At 37.6% G+C, this 21,428-nt stretch overlaps 3 protein-coding genes and 1 long non-coding RNA gene across 4 annotated transcripts; 3 read left to right on the forward strand and 1 right to left on the reverse strand.

Moving 5' to 3' along the window:
• Window positions 1–499: 499 nt before the first annotated feature.
• On the forward strand, window positions 500–6,422 carry LOC135801715 (endoribonuclease Dicer-like). Its single transcript, XM_065315217.1, is given in 13 exon segments — window positions 500–930; window positions 1,068–1,087; window positions 1,090–1,269; window positions 1,272–1,298; window positions 1,368–1,608; window positions 1,666–2,587; window positions 2,639–2,911; window positions 2,970–3,235; window positions 3,238–3,712; window positions 3,779–4,157; window positions 4,214–5,814; window positions 5,869–6,056; window positions 6,114–6,422. Coding segments are annotated over 13 exon segments (4,905 nt in total). The 5' UTR covers window positions 500–760; the 3' UTR covers window positions 6,277–6,422.
• LOC135801717 (microfibrillar-associated protein 1-like) lies at window positions 6,325–8,045 on the reverse strand. The gene is given in 5 exon segments (XM_065315219.1): window positions 6,325–6,866; window positions 6,927–7,362; window positions 7,365–7,445; window positions 7,503–7,817; window positions 7,874–8,045. Coding segments are annotated over 5 exon segments (1,323 nt in total). The 5' UTR covers window positions 7,929–8,045; the 3' UTR covers window positions 6,325–6,430.
• Window positions 8,033–10,873, forward strand: LOC135801716 (cell division cycle 5-like protein). The gene is made up of 4 exons (XM_065315218.1): window positions 8,033–8,230; window positions 8,328–8,593; window positions 8,650–8,780; window positions 8,841–10,873. Exons 1-4 carry the CDS (start codon window positions 8,186–8,188, stop codon window positions 10,781–10,783), a joined length of 2,385 nt encoding a protein of 794 aa, XP_065171290.1. The 5' UTR covers window positions 8,033–8,185; the 3' UTR covers window positions 10,784–10,873.
• Window positions 10,874–14,987: 4,114 nt separating this feature from the next.
• Window positions 14,988–15,695, forward strand: LOC135801704 (uncharacterized). The gene is made up of 2 exons (XR_010550430.1): window positions 14,988–15,274; window positions 15,328–15,695. It is a non-coding gene; the product is annotated as an uncharacterized lncRNA (long non-coding RNA).
• Window positions 15,696–21,428: the final 5,733 nt, after the last annotated feature.

Raw genomic sequence — 21,428 nt, forward strand, 5'->3', positions numbered from 1 at the left:
CTCCTATACTTTCACTAATTTGATGTCTATTGATTTCTATATTCTTAACGTGTTCTACTCGTGCTATCGATAATTACTTGGGTTATTTACTCAATGTTTCTGAACTCAAAATATTGGTTTTATGTACACCAATACCATGTATTAATAGATTATGCTTTTTTGTTATCAGCACAAACATGTTTTTGTTTAATTTGGCTGAACTTTGAAATATTAGCGTAATATTGTGACTTTAAATCACGAAATACTATTTTGTGGTAAATTGTTATATAATTATGAAACCGGTTTGTGCTCGAATGTGAAGGAACTTGTTATTGTTTCATTTTTTTACATATTTAAAATACGCAAAACTTCGCAAGGGTTTCAATGTAGGCAACCAACATTACACGCACTGAAAAACAAGAGTATAACACCATCTGCGCCTGACTAGCATTGGTAATATTTATCACTAAAAAATAAGCTCTAAAGAGGGCATCAGAGAGTGATCAGTGCTCGTGGCTAACCTTAGAATCCCGAAACATAGTTCCGAAGTTTCCTAATTCCCGAATGGTGCCGGGGTTTCCCATGTTTATTCCATTTCCTGGCGCTCTCATTGCTTTCCTTCCTTCCCGCATGTTTTCCAATATGACTTGTAGGGTTTGCTCTCTCTGAAGTACGCCTTGTAATAGCAAATAATCAGCCATGGGAATCCCCCTAGTTTTAGACACGATTGTGTTGTAAAAATAGTACATATTGTACATATCCACCATATCAGTGGTCGAAGATGGATGTTCCCGAATCTTCCTCGCCAGAGCTTGTGCCACGAAACTATCAAGACGAATTGATCCGCATTTGTGTCAAGCAAAATTCAATCATCTTTTTACCGACTGGAGCCGGCAAAACATTCACCGCGCTCTGCGCAATTAAGCAACTGGTTGGCGACGATTTTGCAAGGTACTTGACTTACCATAAAAATTGCGCAATATAACATCATGTCATTTTATTTCATTAAATTAAGTAATGAATTAATAAGAATCAATTTAATACTGTGAATATTAATTAATTCTAATATTTTCGTACATAAATTTTAGAACTTATTCAGAGGGAGGTAAATTATGTGTTTTCTGGTGAACACAGTTACCCTTGTGGCCCAGCACAAAAAATACATGGAACAAAATACTCCTTACACCATTGGTGCCTATACAGGAGACATGAATTTAGACTATTGGAGCAGGGAGCAATGGCTACATGAATATAACACTCATAATGTGATCATTATGACCAGCCAAATATTAAAAACAGCCTAACTACTGGCTTTTTAGGTATGTTTATGAATATAATGATACATCATAACAGAAATAATTTAGTTTTATGCTTATGCATTTTTTTAGATTTAAACAAAGTAAATGTAATGATATTTGATGAATGCCACCATGGAGTAGATAATCATCCCATGAGAGACATCATGCTTTATTTCAAGAACTTAACAGATCCTCCCAGAGTCATTGGCCTGACTGCTACTCTGTTAAATGGCAATGTCAAGCCAAATATGGTTTTGGAGGAAGTACGAAAACTGGAGACAACTTTTCATGCAAAAGTTGCCTCAGTTGATGCACTTATTAATGTTGTAGGGTGAGAATTTATTGAAACCTTATTTTGAAACAGTATTATTTAATTTCATATCACTAGATATTCAACCAACCCAAAAGAAGAAATTATAGAATACAGATCACCATCCATCCATCCTGTTATTAAAGAAGCATGTGATAATTTAGCGGCATTGGAAGCAATAATTCGGCAGTTTAAAGCAAGCCCAGAGAAAGCAAAACCTATTAAAAATCTACAGTATTTAAAGAAAGAGAAACCCTATGAAAAATATTACAAGCTCCTAATGGATGCCCAGTTGCACTTCAAAATGTTTGGAATTGCCGGCACTAGGATCGCCTGCATTATGTACATGGTACACATGCAACTAGAAAAGCGAAGTTGCAGCGAAGCGAAAACATTGGCGGTTATAAATGCAATTATAGATATGTTCAATCAAACCAAGCGCAAGATGGACACAGTTTACCTAAGCAGTCCATCGGAGCAACGAACACTCTTACTGAGTACGAACAAAGTCCAGAAACTGATTCAGACACTGATGACTTTCAAGAATAAATCCAAGCAGGAATTGTGCGGAATTATATTCGTCCAGCGTAAAAATACGGCCATGTTGCTGTATCACATACTCAACGAAGTAAAAAAGACTTATGATGAGATGGACTTCATTAAACCTGATTTTATTATTGGGAACACAGCAAATCCGCTTAACTCCACAATTGAATCATTATATTACGCCAAGTTGAACAAGAAAGTTATGGATAGGTTCAATTCGAAAGAAGTGAACTTGTTAATTGCTTCTAATGTCATCGAGGAAGGGGTGGATGTGCAGATGTGTTCGATTGTGATCAAATTTGATATAGTTCAGGATTACAGGGCATATATTCAGTCGAAGGGTAGAGCTCGACACGCTGCTAGTTTGTACTATATTATGGTGGAGGCAACCGAAAGGGCACAATTTACAAATAAATATTTGACCTTCCAATCTATTGAAAGTGGCTTGAACAATGTGCGTATTAAAATATTTTATTGCATGAAATTATTACATTGGATGTTACAGTACCTGATTGGCTCCAATGATCATAGGAAAATGCCCGATCAAAGCCGAATTAATGCAATGTATGAAGAAAAGAAGATTTTTTATGTTGATGGACCTGGATCAGCGAATATTTCGGAATCAGTGGCGATGCCTCTCCTTATGATGTACTGCAATTCAACCAAAACTGATATGTACACCAAATATGAGCCCGTCTTTTATGTTGAAGGCAACATTGACAAATGTCGAGTGTACATTCAGATGCCCACGTTTTGCCCTCTGAAAGATTTGATACCAGTGCGTTTTTCTTTTATTTCAATGTATATTTATTATTAAATTACTATTCTCTATATAGGGTGAATGGAAAAGCTCTAAGAAAGAAGCTAAAAATTCCGCTGCGTATATGACGTGCATAAAACTTTATCAAGTTGGTGAGCTATCTGCCGAAATGCTTCCCGCCCCGGCGACATTAAGTAAAGAGAACCTGGGATTCCTTTTCACTCACTGGCCAGAGAATGGTAACAAACGCGATGGTGTTTCAAAGAAAACTCGATCATATATACGTCGAATTCCCAAGGTATTAAGTGCTCCAATTGAATCAGGAAAGAGAGTGTTTTGCACATCATTAACATGACACCGCTGCTCGGTGCCGAACATGCAATTTTAAACAACTTGTACTCTAATGATCTATGCTTTGGTATTATCACAAGCGAAAAGTTGCCAAATCTGTGTGAATTTCCAACGTTTGTAACGCTGGGTCAAATATCCGTGAAACTTGACGTGAATCAGAACAATTTCGTATTCAGCGCCCAGCAAGTAAGCTTGATCAAACGTTTTCATCACGTTATTTTTGATGGTGTCCTGGACATTTTGTCAAGTAAGTCTTATTTAATGCTGGGTGACAATCGGCCTATGTACAGCTATATTGTACCCGTTCTAAAATCAACGAAATCCATTGACTTCAATATTATAATGGATCATGAGGATATAGTTGACGTGAGCAATGTGCTCACCAACGAAGAGAAACAAAGTTTAGTAGTCAACAACGAAACTTACTTGGAGAAGATCGTCACTCCTGATTACAGAGAAAGAAATCGGGTAGGCATACAAATAAATTATGATTCACTTCGATAGGCTAATAATTAAAACCATAAATTATTTTAGCATCATTTGGTAATGGAAGTTTGTGAATATATCACGGCAGCATCACCTTTTCCCAACAGTGAGTTCCAAAGTTACGCCGATTATTATGAGTGCAAGTACGACAGGGTGTTGGTAAATTGTAATTTACCTATGTTGTCCGTAAAACCGCTCTCCTCCAATATGAATTGTCACAAGCCTCGAGGCCTTGCAACAAAAAGGAAGCGTGAGGAAACATTTGAGATGTTTGTGCAGCATTTTAGTCCCGAGTTGTGCGTTAAGCAGACCTTACCGGCGCAGTTGTGGGTTTCGGCGACATTACTGCCATCAATCATGCATAGAATCCATCAATTGTTAATTGCTGATGAATTGAGGACCCTAATTGCAAAACAAGCAAATTTAGGTATGTTTACGCCGTATATATCCCCTAAAATAGTTTTTAGAATATATTTTTTTCAGGTTCATGCACTGTAATGAATTGGGTGCCGCTCAAGGTGGATTCACGCGTAATAAATTACAAATCAAACGTCGCCGATGAAAGTTTACGTAAAAATGATTCCCTCTTCGATGAAAACATGCCCACCGAAATGAAAGCACAAGAAATTTCTGATATGATCACCAAGTTCACACCAGGTGATCATATTGTTGATGCCAGTATTAACAAGACTTTCAATGACGTAATGATAGACGCTCAGTATCCTTGGGAAGCAGAAGTTGAACCAATCGATTGTTACCGAAACCTGGACGTTACTCTCGGCGACATTGAATTATTTGCGAAGTTTATTAACACGCGTTATGAAACTGCTCCCAATGCTAACCCAACCCCAATGATTCAAAATAATGGTTGCCTTGCAATAAACTACACTCCACCGGAATATCAATACAAAACCATCGGATTATTATCAGAAAAATCTGCCAATCACAAAGGTCCTGAATTATGTTCGGTATATGAAGCTTTAACAACAGCTAAAGCTCATGATATTGTGAATTTGGAAAGGTTGGAAACCTTGGGAGACTCTTTTCTAAAGATGGCTGCGTCATTGTACGTCTTCAATAAATTCCCGCATTTTTCTGAAGGGCAAGCAACGGAATTGAAGGGTAAACTCGTTAGTAATCGGAATTTATTCTATTTGGCACAAAAACATGGCATTGGTGGACTGATCGTGAACAGTGAATTCAACCCGAAGGACGAATGGCTTCCACCTGGATACTGCACCCCAGTGGAAGTGCAAGAAATGATCCTTCGACAAGACGCATCTATCGCGTGTTTATTTGAGATTGATATTCCAAGGGATGAGCAAATTTCGGGTGAATTAAGTGATGCAACATTCGAACTCATCCAAGATCGCCGAGAGGATATCGAAGAGGATGAAACGCAGGACAATGGATATGCATCAATGTGTCATTACATTGGTAGACAGGTGATTGGTGATAAGACGCTGGCAGACGTAATTGAGTCTATTATTGGAATATATGTGGGCGCTATGGGTATAAACGGCGGGATGAAAATTCTTGAATGGTTGCGCATTATTCCCGAAGACGCGATTAAGGCTACATTCGGCGCGACTATACCGAATCCAATCATTAAAGAAAATTGTTCGCAGAGAGATATTACCGCACAACTGTCGAACTATGAAGCGAGCCAAGTGGAGAAGATTTTGGATTATAACTTTAGAAATCGCGCGTTTCTGCTACAAGCTTTAACGCATTCGTCATACAATGGTAATCACATTACGCAGTCATATCAGCGTTTGGAATTCATAGGCGATGCGGTTTTGGACCTTCTGATCACGCTTTTTATTTTTGAGAATAACACGCAGTTGAACCCGGGTGACTTGACTGATCTCAGATCTGCACTGGTGAATAATGAAACTTTTGCGGCGTATATCATTAAACTAGGCTTGCACAAATATCTGAAGCATTACAATACGAAACTGACGTCACTCATCGCCAAATTTGAGTCGTTCCAGAATATGAGGAAGAATGAAATTACGGGCGATGTGCTCTTACTTTTAGATGAAGATAATTTACACTTGGCGGAAAATGTGGATGTTCCAAAGGTGAAATACAGTTATACAAACAGTTATATTTTATAATAAGTGTATTTTTATTAGGTATTGGGTGATTTATTTGAATCAATTATGGGTGCAATATTCCTCGATTCCGGCATGGATTTACTGACAGTTTGGCGTGTGATACACAAAATAATGTGGCGAGAATTCGACTCATTCTCAAAAGATATCCCGAAGAATCCGATACGCATGTTGCATGAAACTCTAGCACCGCTTCGACCAAAGTTCAGGTAAATTCATTATTCACTTAGCAAGTAATATAAATCTAATCATATTTTAATCCCTAGTGATCCTGTGGATGTGGACCAAGGAAGTAGGACAATGATCAAGTTAGATTTCAATCTGCAGGGCACGCTTACCCGTGTGCACGGTTTCGGAGATAACAAAACGAACGCAAAGAAAGCAGCGGCTAAAGTAGCGCTGCGTTTACTCAGCGTTAAAAAGAAGTAAAATGGTTTCGTAACATCGATAACATCAAAAATTCCATGGCGTTATACATTAATTTCATTAGATTTATGTACTATATTAAGTTTGCACGCGTCAAGTTCTATACGATTGTTATATTTTTCATGAATTATAATTTTAACTAACCTTCATTAGTCCGTTAGCTCGCTGAATTCTTGCGCTTTTTCGACGGTCGTTCGAATACCTGCCTGCTGCCACCAGCCTGAGACGAATGAAACTTGATGTTTTGCGGAGTTTCATTCGTCCATGGCGAATCAAACTGCGTCGTGTCTTGATCAACCAAATGTGTGTATTTCGTCCGGCCAGATCTGCCAAAGTTTTTCACCTGCATCACTTTCGGAAGGATGGTTTTGTCGAAATGATCGTCAAGCGTTGCTTGTGAAAAGTCACGTTTATAAACGTCGTCATCTTCGTTGAGGTAGAACGCGCCGCGGTGATAATATTTCTGTAGGAATTTGTATTTGCCTTTCACCGCTTTGTTGGTGACTTGTTTCGGATTCAAACGTAATTCCAATCTACGCTCTTCTTCGGTCATATTACGAAGTCTTTCCATGTCTAATTTTTCTTTCTCGACTCTGAAACATTAAATTTTGTCACAAATTCTTTAGGTTTTTTGAAGTTAAAAAAAAACTTACGCTTCACGTTCTTCTCGATCACGTTTAATCCGTTTTAATTCTCGAAGTTTCCACGCTTCGTACTCGATTTCATCATTATCATCATCAGTTGAAACATCGTCAATACTCGGCTCATGCGATTCTTTCTCTTTTAATTGCTGTTCCTTTCTGATGCTATCCTCCACCATCTTCACAGTTTGTCTCCGTCGATCGTCCGCTTGTTTCTGTGCTTCAAGTTCCAGTTGTTTTTCTTTCAACTCTTGCTTTTCTTTCTCAATAACAGTAATCCTGTCGCGCTTTCGAACAAACACAGGTTTCAATCTAGGGCCTGTTTCTTCCTCTGAATCAGTGTATTCTTCATATTCTGAACTATCTGAGGATTCTGTGCAAGACTTTTCCTCTTCCTTTGCCATAATTTCATGTTCTTCTTGTTTTATCAACATTTTCTTCTTTAAAGTTCACGTTTACGCTCGATTTCACCATCGCTAAGCTCCGCTTCTGATTCATCATCATCAGGAGCTTCCAAAGTATGTTTTGGCTCTAAAATAATACATTGTACACACTGATTCTATGATTTAATTAAAGATATTAATTTACCTGGCAATTGAACACTTTCTGGTTCTTCCTCTTCACTCTCCTCAAGAACTTCTGGTTCCATAATATGCCGACGCCTTTCCGGACGTACTTCAGTATCTATCTCCCTGATTCTAAGCCTTCTCAATCTAGGATCGTTAAGGTCTTCATCATCACTGTATTCTGGGGCAGGTGATGGAGGCTGAATCTTAGCTTGATTTCTTTTTTCCAAAAAGTCGTCATTATCAGAATCCGAATCTGATCTGTAGTCTTGTGCATAATCAGGCCGTTTACCAGAAACATATCTATGCACTTTTACTTTTTGCATGGACATTTGTCCTAAAATTTTAGTTTATGAAATAAAATAGTAAAAATTAAATCAATTTGCTACAAACCTTTCTCATTACGCACTGGAACGGCTCCAGCCGTACTCTGAATACCACTTGCCATTATTATAATGGTTTATTTAATAATTTTGACATAAATAATTACAAAATTTTAGAAGAGCTAATTTTTTACACAAATGTAGAACGTTTGTTTTCGTCTTGGGGTTATGTTCACAATTTTATGGGCAGAGCATAGCGTCCTTGGTTTTAAAAGAGGTTAGACCGTCAATAACGACAAACAACGTTCTGGATGTAAAGAAAAATACTTATAAAAGGATATAAATCTTCTTCCAGGGACTGTGGCGGATATAATTTATCAAGATGCCTCGTATTATGATAAAAGGCGGCGTTTGGCGCAACACAGAAGTAAGTTTATATTCACCTCAATAGTGTGCATTACACTTGATAGCAAATTAAATAAAATACTTACTTTTAAATGTAAAATATCATTTGTTCACTTTAGGATGAAATTCTCAAAGCGGCGGTTATGAAATATGGCAAAAATCAATGGTCGAGAATTGCATCTTTACTACATAGAAAGTCAGCAAAGCAGTGCAAGGCAAGATGGTTCGAATGGCTTGACCCAAGCATCAAAAAGACTGAATGGAGCAGAGAGGAAGATGAAAAGCTGCTGCATTTGGCCAAGTTGATGCCCACTCAGTGGAGGACAATTGCACCAATTATTGGAAGGACTGCTGCTCAATGTTTGGAAAGATATGAATATCTACTGTAAGTAATTAAAACATTGTGAAATAAATGTGTTATGCACATATAATTAATTACAGGGATCAGGCTCAAAAAAAGGAAGAGGGTGAAGATGCAGCTGATGACCCTAGGAAGCTTAAACCTGGTGAAATTGATCCTAATCCTGAAACAAAGCCTGCCAGACCAGATCCAAAGGATATGGATGAAGATGGTAATATTTATATTTTACTTAAAATGCTTAACTGATTATTAATTTTGATGTGTTTATTAGAACTGGAGATGCTGTCAGAAGCTAGAGCAAGATTAGCCAATACTCAGGGCAAGAAAGCAAAACGCAAAGCTCGCGAGAAACAGCTCGAAGAAGCACGGCGTCTGGCTGCGTTACAGAAGCGCCGTGAATTGCGCGCGGCAGGCATTGAAGTTAATCCGCGACGTAAAAAGAAACGTGGTGTCGATTACAATTCGGAAATTCCTTTTGAAAAACGCCCTGCTATTGGTTTCTACGACACTTCCACTGAGCACATTGATCCAACCGCGCCGGATTTTCAAAAACTTCGTCAACAAAACCTGGATGGCGAGTTGCGATGCGAGGTTGAAGAACGCGAGCGCAAGAAGGACAAAGAGAAGCTCAAACAACGTAAAGAGAATGACATTCCGTTGGCTATGCTACAAAATGATGAACCAGCACGCAAACGTTCTAAACTAGTATTGCCATCTCCACAAATCTCCGATCAGGAGCTCCAACAAGTTGTAAAGCTTGGCCGTGCCAGCGAAGTTGCACGTGAAGTTGCTGCTGAAAGCGGTGTGGAAACCACGGACACTTTGCTCAATGATTACTCGATCACACCGCAGGTTGCGGCAACTCCGCGCACACCAGCTCCTCAAAGCGATCGCATTCTGCAGGAAGCCCAAAACATGATGGCGTTGACCCATGTTGACACGCCACTTAAAGGTGGTCTTAACACTCCACTTCATAATCCCGACTTTAGTGGAGTTATGCCGCAAAGTTTAGCTGTTGCTACTCCAAACACAGTTATAACCACTCCGTTTAGAAGTACCAGGAGCGACGGTGGTGCGACTCCTAGTTCTACTTTTATGACACCAAAAAGTGGTGCTGTTGTACCCGCTGGTCTTCAAAGTACTCCAACTCCTATAAGAGATAAGTTAAACATCAACACCGAAGATGCTATAGCTGAGGCCATGACACCAATGTCAGCTTCTTCCCAGAAGTCCTTCAAGGAGCAGCTCCGAATGGGTTTGTCCACTTTACCGCAACCTAAAAACGACTACGAAATTGTAGTTCCTGAACAAGAAGAGGAAAAGATCGAAGAGCCTCAACAAATGCAAGTCGAAGATCAAGCCGATGTAGATGAGAGACAACTGGAAGATGATCGTAAACGCGCTGCTGCTGAATTAGCCCTTAGATCACAGGTTATCCAACGTTCCTTCCCACGACCCAGCGAAGCTAATATGTCTATGTTGAGACCTGCAAACGAATCGCATTCTCTTTCAGAAATCCAGAAAGCTGAAGAACTGATTAAGAAAGAAATGATTACGATGTTACACTACGACCAGTTGAAAAATCCCGTGCCAACAACCGCAGCATCCAAGAAGAATAATCAAGCGCAAGCTCAACAACTTGCTTACTTAGAACAATATCCCTATGTGGATCTCCGTAAGGAAGAACTAGAGCAAGCTAAAATTGTACTGCAGCGCGAGATGGAAGTCGTGAAGCAAGGCATGAACCATGGAGATTTATCAATGGAAGCATACACGCAAGTGTGGGAAGAGTGTTTAAGCCAAGTTTTATTCCTACCCAATCAAAATCGTTACACGCGTGCAAATTTAGCTTCAAAAAAAGATCGCTTGGAGTCGGCTGAGAAACGATTGGAAATCAATCGCAATCACATGAGTCGCGAAGCCAAACGCGCTGCTAAGATGGAAAAGAAACTGCGGATTCTCACAGGCGGGTATCAGACTCGTGCGCAGACGCTGATCAAACAATTATGCGAGTTGTACGAGCAGGCGGATCAATCTACGTTGGAGTTGAATACGTTTAGGTTTTTACAGGAACAGGAGAAGCAGGCACTGCCGAGGAGAGTGGATACACTTACGGAGGACGTGAATCGCCAGATTGAGAGGGAGCGGGCGCTGCAGGAAAAATATGGTGCTTTGCAAGAGGCGGTGAGAGAAGTGCAACTGAAGTATCAGTAGCTTAGCAATTTCGCAATTCTTTGTCAAACATTTATATAAAACGATCTTTCAACGACTTTTTTGTTGTGAAAATAAAGTAATAACAGCATTTATAGGGTTGGCTGTTAGTTTGCAGTTGCAGCGTTTACGTAACAAACTTGGAAATCTTTTATGATCGACAAAAATTCCTCGGTTTTCAAAGTGGCATAGATTGCTTTTTCGGCTTCATGGACGGCTTTCTGTAAATTTCTGCGTGTATCACTCACTGCCCTCTTAAGTTTCTGTAAACCTTTGCGGTTGGATTTGGTAGACTTTGCATTATCTTGGACAGCATCAATGATGTTTCCTACATTTTCATGCAATTTGTTAATGTGTGTTATGACTTCAGGCGTATTCTTGATTTCGCTAACAATATTGCGTTCTGTTTGTTCCTCCAAAGTCATTTCACGTGAGTCTATTAAGCTTTGAACCTCATTCGCCTTGTTGCACTCTGCAGGTCCGTCGTTCATACCTTGGATAACCAGCACATCGTTGGCTTGCTGAGCTTTCACACTTTCTCTGAACCTCGATTGTATCTCCTTAAGTTGCTCGTCGAGCTTGTCACCTTCTTCAGATGCGATTTTGAGCAGTTTTTCGAATGTATTGGCAAGTCTAATATCTTCATCTCTGCCAGGACGTCCTGGATGACCCTCACAACCAGGACGGGGACCATGGTGGTGTCCACCTGGACGACCTGGGCGATCACCGGAAACAGCGACTGCCACACAGGCAAGTACCGTAATAACAAATAGTTTCATTTTGACAAAGTACTAGATGTAGATATTCTATAGTTTCACACTTTTATAGTTTCGAATATTATCAGTTGCGGCGTGATTTTACATTCCACGTCATGTGAAGCACTTAAAATGTGCATTTTGATCATGTAGTTGCCTCGAATAAGATTATTATAACAGGAAAATTCCCAAAAATAGGAAATATAGCATGATTGTCTGGTTAAATACAATCTAAAAATATTCATATAAATCGCGTTTGGTTTATGTTAAAAAGCAAAATTATTATGTACATAGATAAGTTTAGTTGTTCTTCTTTTTTGTATATGTTTACTGCACGTGGAGGTTTTGCTCGATATGCATCTTATAATTATTTATATTTTATTATAACAGTGACTTTAACGAGCCTTCTTATAAATATGCCACATTCTTGTTCCTCACTTCACAGCTTTGCGTACAACAAGCCATGTAACTATTGCGAGCGTCTACCCTTACCACAACTCGCGGGTTAGTCGTTTTTGTGTCGTCCAAGAGTCCAGTCACAAGTGCCTAGGTTTCCCTCTTTACGTGATCGCGTTCAATCACGTCGATGTCGTAATTAGTTGTTTTTACTTTTATATTGTGTAGAATACAAGGAAATTTTTAGATATTAAAATAATTAATACAATAAAATAATTAATTTTGCAAGAAATTTATTGGTGCATCATCTTTTATACATTTTTGATAAACGTGCAATCAGAACGCATTTTATATGCCTAAAGTTATTTCAATGCAGGATCTAAAGAGTGTTTACAGAATGAAACGTGCATCTATTGATTATTTGCACAGGTCAAGAATTCCCTGACCAATGTCATCAAAGAATCATCAGTCAAATCTGAATTGAGGGTGGTCACAGCGTTGCGGATAGCTCTCTGCCTGTTCCTGCGAGTTTCGTTCATTGGCCTCTTAAGGCTGGACAAAACTCTTCCATTGGTGGTGCATGGTTCTCCACAGTTTGCAATTGCGTCCCTGACGTCTTGTTCGTTGGTTGCGATTTGGTCATACAGTTCAGAAATTTCAGACTTTGCCTTAAGCTCAGCAACAATGTCGCGTTCGGCTTGTGCAGTTAGTGCTTCTTGGCGGGTAGCAACAACGGCATTTACCTCATCGATCTTATTGCATTCAGCGGGTCCTTGTTCCATGGCGTTGATGAGACGGGTGGATGATGCATTCAACAACTTCTGTTGCAGTTCTACGCGTTGTTGGAACCTGGCTTGAATTTTGGTCAATTCTCGGTCGAGAGAAGCGGCTTCGTTTGAGGCAACAGCAAGGAGTTTTTCGTAGGTGTTGGCACGGCTAATGTCAGCACCAGGACGGCCGCCAGGAGCTCCACCTGGACCACCTGGTCCGCCTGGGCCTCCTGGGCCACCTGGTGGACGACCACCTGGGCCACCTGGGCCGCCTGGTGGACGACCGCCGGGACCTTGAGCGCTAGCAAAAGCCACGCAAGCAACAACGGTAAGAATGAATAGTTTCATGTTGGTTGAACTGTACTATTTCCACAATGTGCACGCTTTTTATAGTTGGAAAAGGTAGAACCGCAGACGTCATTTTTCCAAAATTAGTATAATCTAGTTTTTAAAATGTGCATTTTAGTAAGGCGGGTGACAAATAAGTTTGCATTATCATACAATTATTCATATTCCGAAAATGAGTAATTTATTATGATTGCCAAAGCAACTTGGTTTTTTCCATTTTGCGTAAAATATGTAGTTTACTATGTGCCTAGAAGTTAAAGCAATTATATATTTTAAGTACAGAAATAGAACTAAACTTATTGCCTCCACGTTCGCATCGTACCATGTCCCAACGGAAATTAATTTAGATTAATAAGAATACAGCCCAGTCATTTGGTAGTTTTGCCTAGAAAATAGTGCGGGATTGTTGACAATTGGTATTCATATAGATTTCGAGGTGCTCTTTACGAATTTAAACTTTGCCACCTCGTATCTTGTGCGCTCGCGCCAGCATCTTGGAAAAATGGTGTCAAAAAACAGTTTTTTGACCATATCTCCTTTCCGACCATATTTACGATAAATATATCTATATAATAAATTAAACTAGAGAAAATTTCCTATAATTTATGTAAGTACCTTTTTCTTGTAAAACTAATAGTTTTAGCGTACGGGCGCCACAAAGTCTACTTCAACATTCGTTTTTGTCAAAAAATTTCCAAATCATCATGACTGGAATTTTTGCTTGCTATGATTTGAGGGTGCTCCTGCTCCCCCTCGACGAAAATGAGTCGAAAAGGAGATATGGTCAAAAAACTGTTTTTTGACACCATTTTTCCAAGATAGTGGCGCAGGCGCACAAGATACGCGTGGCAAAGTTTAAATTCGTAAAGAGCACCTCGAAATCTATATGAATACCAATTTTCAACAATCCCGCACTATTTTCCAAGCAACCACATTTTTGAGCACCAAATGACTGTACTAATAGTATGTATGAGATGAACAGAAACCAATAGGCCATGAGAAAAATTAATTGAAGATTGAATTGAGAATCGTTGAAATGCAAATCATGTTTAAATTGGGCAAAATTATTATTCAAAATAAGAAATTATTATTGATAAATATGCTATGACCACATAATATGCTTAAATATGTATGTATAGATTGCGCATTCTTATTATTTATTTTTACCGCAATTGTTTTACTGTTTTTTTTGTTTTTAATTCAAATTGAATGCATAATTAGGTATTGCTATTTTTGTTGCGAATAGTGGGATAATAAACAAATAAATATGTCCGACAATTGCACGCACAAATTTTTATTGCATAAGATGGTTTACATCTAAACCTAAAGTCTAAAACTACATCAATAAACTTTACTCAACATTTAACCCACATCTTCACAGTATCATGCAATATCCGTTTGCACTACACTGTTTCCAAATAACAGATGTTCTCAATTAGAAGAATTTACCCATTTACTTTATCATAAACCGTCATTTACCCGTCCACAGATTGATAAACCAATTATTGTAAATCTTTTTTGCAATCATCCAATAAACAAACAAGTTCAGTGAGGACTATATTATATCAACAGTGAAAGAAACGAGCTCTTGAATTAAATTTTAAAATATGTGGAATTGGGCAAAATGACAACAAATGCAGGCATGAATATAATCTCGGTATAAGAGGCATCTTAAAAATAGCAACAAAAAAATATTATTGCATTTTTAATGAAGTGTATAATAGTTATATGTTTAACTCATATAAATTACATATAAAAATATCTTTATAAATAAATGGAATTGCAATGATAATATTTATGAATGTGTTTCGTTTTCTGCTTAATAAAAGAACACAACTAGATTAGCTTGTAAACATAACAAAATCAAACACACGTCAGATGTAATATCCGTTAATATTCATGTATTTGATGCTAATCTTGCATTGTAACATTGCAAACAACTAATTATAAATTTAATAAGCCCAGAGTGTATATAAAGTCACGAATTTATTTTTTCTATACTCTCTAGTTTCAAAATGTTGCCAATTATATTTTTACTGTTGCTGGTAGTATCTTCTTGTTTAGCAAATGGAGCCGGACCGGTAGGCAAGATTGAAATTAAAAAAATTGACGCCTGTGATAATTCAAACTACCAATTGAAAATTCAATTTGATTCAAGTGCAGGCGATGGCAAAACTTTTAATATTCAATTTAAAACTACCAGGACCATAAATGAAAACTGGACGGTGAGCATTCACATATTCTATTTTGTATCCTTATTTACTAATTTTCATAACAGTTCCGAGGTGATGTTGACAAGTGGACAGGTACAGCATGGAAAACTGGAGTCATGAAAGGCGACGGAAAAATGTGCCAAGCAGCTAATGAAGCAGTTCCGGCTTTAAAGGAACGCGTATTTAAGGCTTTAAACGTGAAGAAGTGTGAACTTGCACCTGGATCATACTCGTTGAAAGCCATGAAATTCTTTGAAAAAGATATCAAAATGAAAGCGCTACCGTATGGAAAGTTCCGAATTACTGTGAAAGCATGGGACGACAAAAAGACGATTGTTGCGTGCTTTGTTGGCGAAGGCGAACACTCACCTAAGATTTAATTGTTTAAATGCAATATAAATGTATGATATAAATATATCTATGTGCAAAGATATCTTCTAAATCCCTAAATACTTGAATAACAAAGCTAGCTCCAAACATTTATAACATGTTTATTTTTACTTCAAATTCGTTTAACATGACGTACAGTCTCTTGTGTATCTGCAGGTACTTCGTGATTGATGGTATTTCAGAATATCAAATCGGTTTGAACCCTCAAAAGGAAACGCAAAGGAGAGTTTTGCTGTTTTCCTTCCCTTCAATGTAATAAGATATTACATAAATATGTGATTCAAATTCTTGATTCAAGTTTTATTGATAATAATAATTGAAACTTTTTATTTTGGAAGTAATTATAGAAGGTCGCCCTCAGCATTTTATTTTAATAAAATTTTACTGTTGGACACATAGTTTACCCGTAATTTGGTCAAATGTGATAATAATTTTCAGCAGAAAACTTTCAGTTGAAATTTATAAATTCTTCTACTGAAGTTGCAACAAAACGTTTTTACGAGCCTTTTATTTTAGTTTAGTTTCAATCTTTTAGCATAAGAAATAATAATTTCATGATTTGAATTTTATTGTTTTATTAATTTTATTAATCTAAATTCCGGGACTACTATCTGCAGCTTTCAGAGATGGCACTTGCCTGAACTAAAAGTCATAAAATAGAATTGTATTCTTTATTTCTATATTTATCAGCAAATGAGAATTGTGTTTGTTTTGAACACAATTTATATTTTCTTATCGAATGCCCGTGGGTCGTCGTTGTCATCCCCTTACGCCGCACGTAGTCACGTCATAGTTTTGTTGTGATCGCAGGTAACATGCCTGTTGCAATTCACGCACAAGGTCGCGTGTCATCGGCGGGCCGCTTCGCGCATCTAGTACTTTTACCTGGGTTCATGCTGCAGGCACATTGTCGTATAGGCAAGTGTCGTATCGTTGCTTGCGCTATTGATGGATTGCAGCCAGTTTCGTGCCGGTCGCTGGCTCGTGTAGACGTATTTCGCGCGACTCGTATCGTTTTATTGGACTATTATTTTCTAAATTTGCATTGTATTCGGTCATCAATTGACTATTTAATTGTAACATGCAAGTACGAGGTCCCCTGGTACTTGAGTAAATAACTTATATTAGACATGCGCTACTCAGCACAGAATGTTTGTTTTCTCCGATGTATGAATATAATATTATATTGTATGCAATGTTTTTAGTTTAACTTATATTTTATATTAATTGCAGTACTTGCTGTGCCCTAGCAATCCAATGAGCACTGCATTGGTATGTTTTTATTAAGTTATATTATTCGGTCAAATGATTTATAACCTGCGTGTTGCAATAGCTCGCGACTTATGGGTGCCTTGTTTATTTTAATTGCGGGTAATATAGAAAACGAAAGAAACGACAAAGTTTGCTCGTTTTTCGCGTTTTTCAAAACACACGGTGGAAAACAGGCCATATCTCGGCAACCCTTAGTCATATTTTAGTTTTTTCTTTATTTTATGATAGGACAAAAGTGCATTTTTACAATTCACCTCTGAAGCTCTGCGAAATTTGATCATAACTACCTTAAAATGGCTGTTAAAGTTATTCCTTTTCTTGCAATTTTCCAAACAAGCGGTGGTAAACAGGCCATATCTTGGGAACCCTTTATGATATTTTAGTCATTTCTTTATTTTATGATAGGACATTAGTGAATTTTCAAAATGCACCCCTAAACCTTTGCGACATTCGGTCGTAACAGCCTCAAAATGGCCGTCAAAGTTAGGCATTTTCTTGCAGTTTTCCAAACATGCGGTGGAAAACAGGCCATATCTCAGGAACCTTTTATCATATTTTAGTTTTTTCTTAATTTTATGATAGGGCAAGAGTGTATTATTAAAATGCACTCCTCAACCCCCGCGAAATTTGGTCGTAACTGCTTCAAAATCGCCGCCAAAATTAGGCCTTTTCTTGCAATTTTTAAACCATGCGGGGGAAAACAGGCCATGTCTCGGGAACCCGTCGTGACAGTTTAGTTTTTTTCTTTATTTTATGATAGGACATTAGTGTATTTTTAAAATGCACCCTTGAACTCCCGCGAAATTCGGTAGTAACAGCGTCAAAATGGCCCTCAAAGTTAGGCCTTTTCTTAGAATTTTCAAAACCCGCGGTGGAAAACAGGCCATATTTCGGGAACCCGTCGTGATAGTTTAGTTTTTCTATATTTTATGACAGGACATTAGTGCACTTTCAAAATGCACCCTTGAACTCCCACGAAATTCGATTGTAACAGCCTCAAAATGGTCGCCAAAGTTAGGTTTTTTTTTGCAATTTTTTTAACAGGCGGTGGAAAACAGGCCATATCTCAGGAACCCTTTGTGATATTTTAGATGTTTATTTATTTTATGATAGTACAAGAATACATTTTCAAAATGCACCCTTGAACCCCCGCGAGAGTCGGTCGTAACAGCCTCAAAATGGCCACCATAGTTACGCCTTTTCTTGCAATTTTCAAAACACGCGGTGGTGTACTCAGCGCAGTTTTGTGTCGATCGTGGAAAGAGTCGGACGTGTTTTTCGCGTTAGTAATCCGGATAAGGGTATTTGGTAGTTGCAGCACTGTTGTCAAGCTTTAACTCGCAAAAAGGATGTCTCTAGAGGTGTTAAATTAAATTTTCCGTGAGGTTGTATTAATTTGTTGCGGGAATGCCGAATGGTAAATTCGAAAATTGGGGTGTTAAATGTCGCTATAGCTCGCGAGAGAGGCGGCTTAGAAATTTTCGCGCGATCTTTAGAGATGTCAAATTAAAGTCTCCGTCGGGTTGTACTTGTTTTATGCAGGAATTCGACCTGCATCCTGGAAAAATTTGCATGAAAGGGTGATTTTTTCAACAACTAGATGTTTACGTCGACTGACCATTTTCTTTTCTGCTTAGTCGGTCGTGTGCGGTGGTGTCGTGAACACGTGTTTTGTTTGCGCGTCTATCTGTATAGTTATTAATCGGATTTCTTGAGATGTTATTGTAATAGTGGCATGAATGACAGCAAGTGTGGCTTATAGTTATTGAATTGTCGCCCATGAAATCTGAAAATTCTATAGAATTCTTGGATTCTCGTGGAGATGTGTCACGTTTTTGGGGATTATAAGTCGGTAGTTTAATTAATATCGGTCAGGACGGATAGAATTTAGCATTGATATAGGATAACCTATGTATGCGACGTGTAATTAATAAGTTATCGCGCGTGGAAGTATAAATTAAGTTGTTATTTCAATGTGTGCATGTGTTATCAGTCGCCCATCGGATATCTCTCGTCGATACGAAGAATTCTTACTGGCTTTATAAATTTTTGTGCATTTTTTAAATAATTCAATCGTGGAAATATACCACGATTGTTTTCCGTGTTGAATAAAGTCCGTATAATCTTTTCCGTACCACTTTATGAAGATTAAACAGTCAAATAAGTGTAACTTATAACTTAAGTAACATTTGTAAGTAACTGTGAATACATGTGCTTAAATTTCATGTATCAGAATTAAATTTGTATATGTACTGTCTTGATCATATGAGTTTGAATAAAATATAATTTAATAGTATATTTTGAATCAGTTATCTCTCTGTGTTCCTATGGTCGTTTTCAGAATTAGATTTAAAGATCATATTTAATTACGCGTGTTTGAAATGAACATACATTTATACCTGAAACGAATAGAGTTTGATAAGTGAGCGTTGTGGCTCAGGTGGCATGTGCATATGCTAGCATGCTGGAGGTTTATGGATCGAGTCTCAGTTGTAAAATTCAAGATTGAAATGTAAGAAATAACACGAAAAGCAGAATACGACGAAGCAACAATAGGAATAAGTAGAAGATGGTGGAGGAGTAAGAAATGGGAGGAGGAAGTAGAGAACAGCAGCAGGAGAGAATAGGAGAAATAAGAAGGGAAGAAGAAGAGAGAGTACAGGAAGAAAAGAGAATAGAGGTGACAGAATTTTAAAATGTTTTGCCGGCGTGTCATTCTTTAAGATGCTTCGATGCGTTCATTGCTCCCGGCCCATCCTACAGCTACGACGTCTCTGCGCTTCATCCCCAGGATTCTGAGGTATATCAACAATTTTTATGGGGGGAGAGAGGGAATTCCTTATAAGGATTTGTAAATATATTTCTAAGTTTTAAGTCGCCTCAAGAGAAGTGACATATCCTCACAAGTTCTGACCTGTAGCTGAAATTGAAATGAAAGATGGAGTACACAAATCATACAAGATACCTTAACAATTTTTATAGTGGGGATCATCCCCTGAGAGAGGGAACTAATCCTGAAATGGTAAAAGGGGTAAACACGAATCAAAGAAGTCAATATATCTTACTATTTCTTTATTAACAATAGAATACAAGTTTAGATTTTACAAGTCAACAAAATACCTGCCGCCATAATCACACAGAACTTCGACCTGCATCGTCGCGTACTTGTAAGCAAGTAACACGTCAAAATGTTCTACCGGGATAAAGAAATTAGCAAATAATGATGGAAAATTGAAACAAATATACAGGGTGTTCCAAAAGGAAAAAATTAAGTGCAGACAGGAAAAATCTGAACACTCAAATATCGCTGGTTCTTCACCGTTACTCTGAGAAATAAATATACAGGGCGTTGCAAAAAGAAAATTCGAAGTGCAAGTAGTTAAATTCTAATAACAAAACAAAATTTTCAGGTAAAGGAAAACGATTATAGAAGGTGTCACAAATAGAAAATTCCACCATCAAAGAGAAAAACATCAAAACACTACAAATATTGCTCGTGTTCACCCAATGCTCCGGGAAACTAATAAACAGGGTGCTACAAAAGGAAAATTTTTAAAACTTCAAATATGGTCAATATTCACATCATGACGAGAGAAATTTATACGGAAACAAATATATTTTAACATAAATTCAAAGATTTTACCCGAAAATCATCGGATAATTGAGTAAAACAGGTGCTACAATAATAAAACACTTACATTTTAATATAATTAATATTTGTGTATATATTTATCACTTGATGATTGCATAAACTACATAAGGTAACAGACGGCCGAAGCATCATCTTAAATTGGTAGAACATCCGGAGGAAACATTCAAATCAGCAGACGACAAGCGACGGCGGACGGTAATACAGTAGGTAAATACGATAAAAATAACTAGTTACTTATAAATATTAAAATATATGGAGACTATGATAGCGAAAACCGTTGAATAGGTTTAAGATAGGTAAAAGATTTTATTAGATCAATAAGAAGCTTTTTAATTTAATGGTTTAAAGGAGTGTAATTCGATGAAAATCGTTCAGCGAAAAGAGTAATGAGCCGACGGTCGACAGCAAAGTGAGCGTGGTCGACCACATCAATATTGTCGTTATAATAATCCTCAGATACTTTTTTATAACAATGCTTGTAATAATTAAATCATGCATGTTATTTTTGGAAACATGGCTATAAATTCAGATAAAAATGCTACCATGTGTTTGTAATTTGCAAAATTAATATCCCTCAAACGGACTAATTAATTTAATATAAACCGTTTGAGCTTTCCGTGAAAAAATTTAATTACACACCTACCAGTGCAATGTTGAAGAGATTTTTAGATACAGGAATATATCTTATTAACTGAAAACTCATTACAGAATTAACGAACACTTATTTCTTACTTAGAACACTCTAACCGCCACAACTCATCAAACAAAACATCCATGCATATAAATTTAAAGATATTTTGGTGATGCGGAAAGAGATACGACGATTGGTAAATTTTAATAATTGAAGTCTGC

This window comes from Atheta coriaria, unplaced genomic scaffold, assembly GCF_025399875.1.
Source record: "Atheta coriaria isolate IRGN ID8LTWV9N9 unplaced genomic scaffold, Caltech_Dcor_3.1 hic_scaffold_12_pilon, whole genome shotgun sequence".
Classification (NCBI taxonomy): domain Eukaryota; kingdom Metazoa; phylum Arthropoda; class Insecta; order Coleoptera; family Staphylinidae; genus Dalotia; species Dalotia coriaria.

Bases quoted from the DNA above. Each gene is read 5' to 3' on its own strand.
- LOC135801716 (XM_065315218.1), top strand. From the start codon at position 8,186: ATGCCTCGTATTATGATAAAAGGCGGCGTTTGGCGCAACACAGAA. The intron at 8,594-8,649 runs GTAAGTAATTAA...AATTAATTACAG, and splicing joins GAAAGATATGAATATCTACT to GGATCAGGCTCAAAAAAAGG. The intron at 8,781-8,840 runs GTAATATTTATA...TGTGTTTATTAG, and splicing joins AAAGGATATGGATGAAGATG to AACTGGAGATGCTGTCAGAA.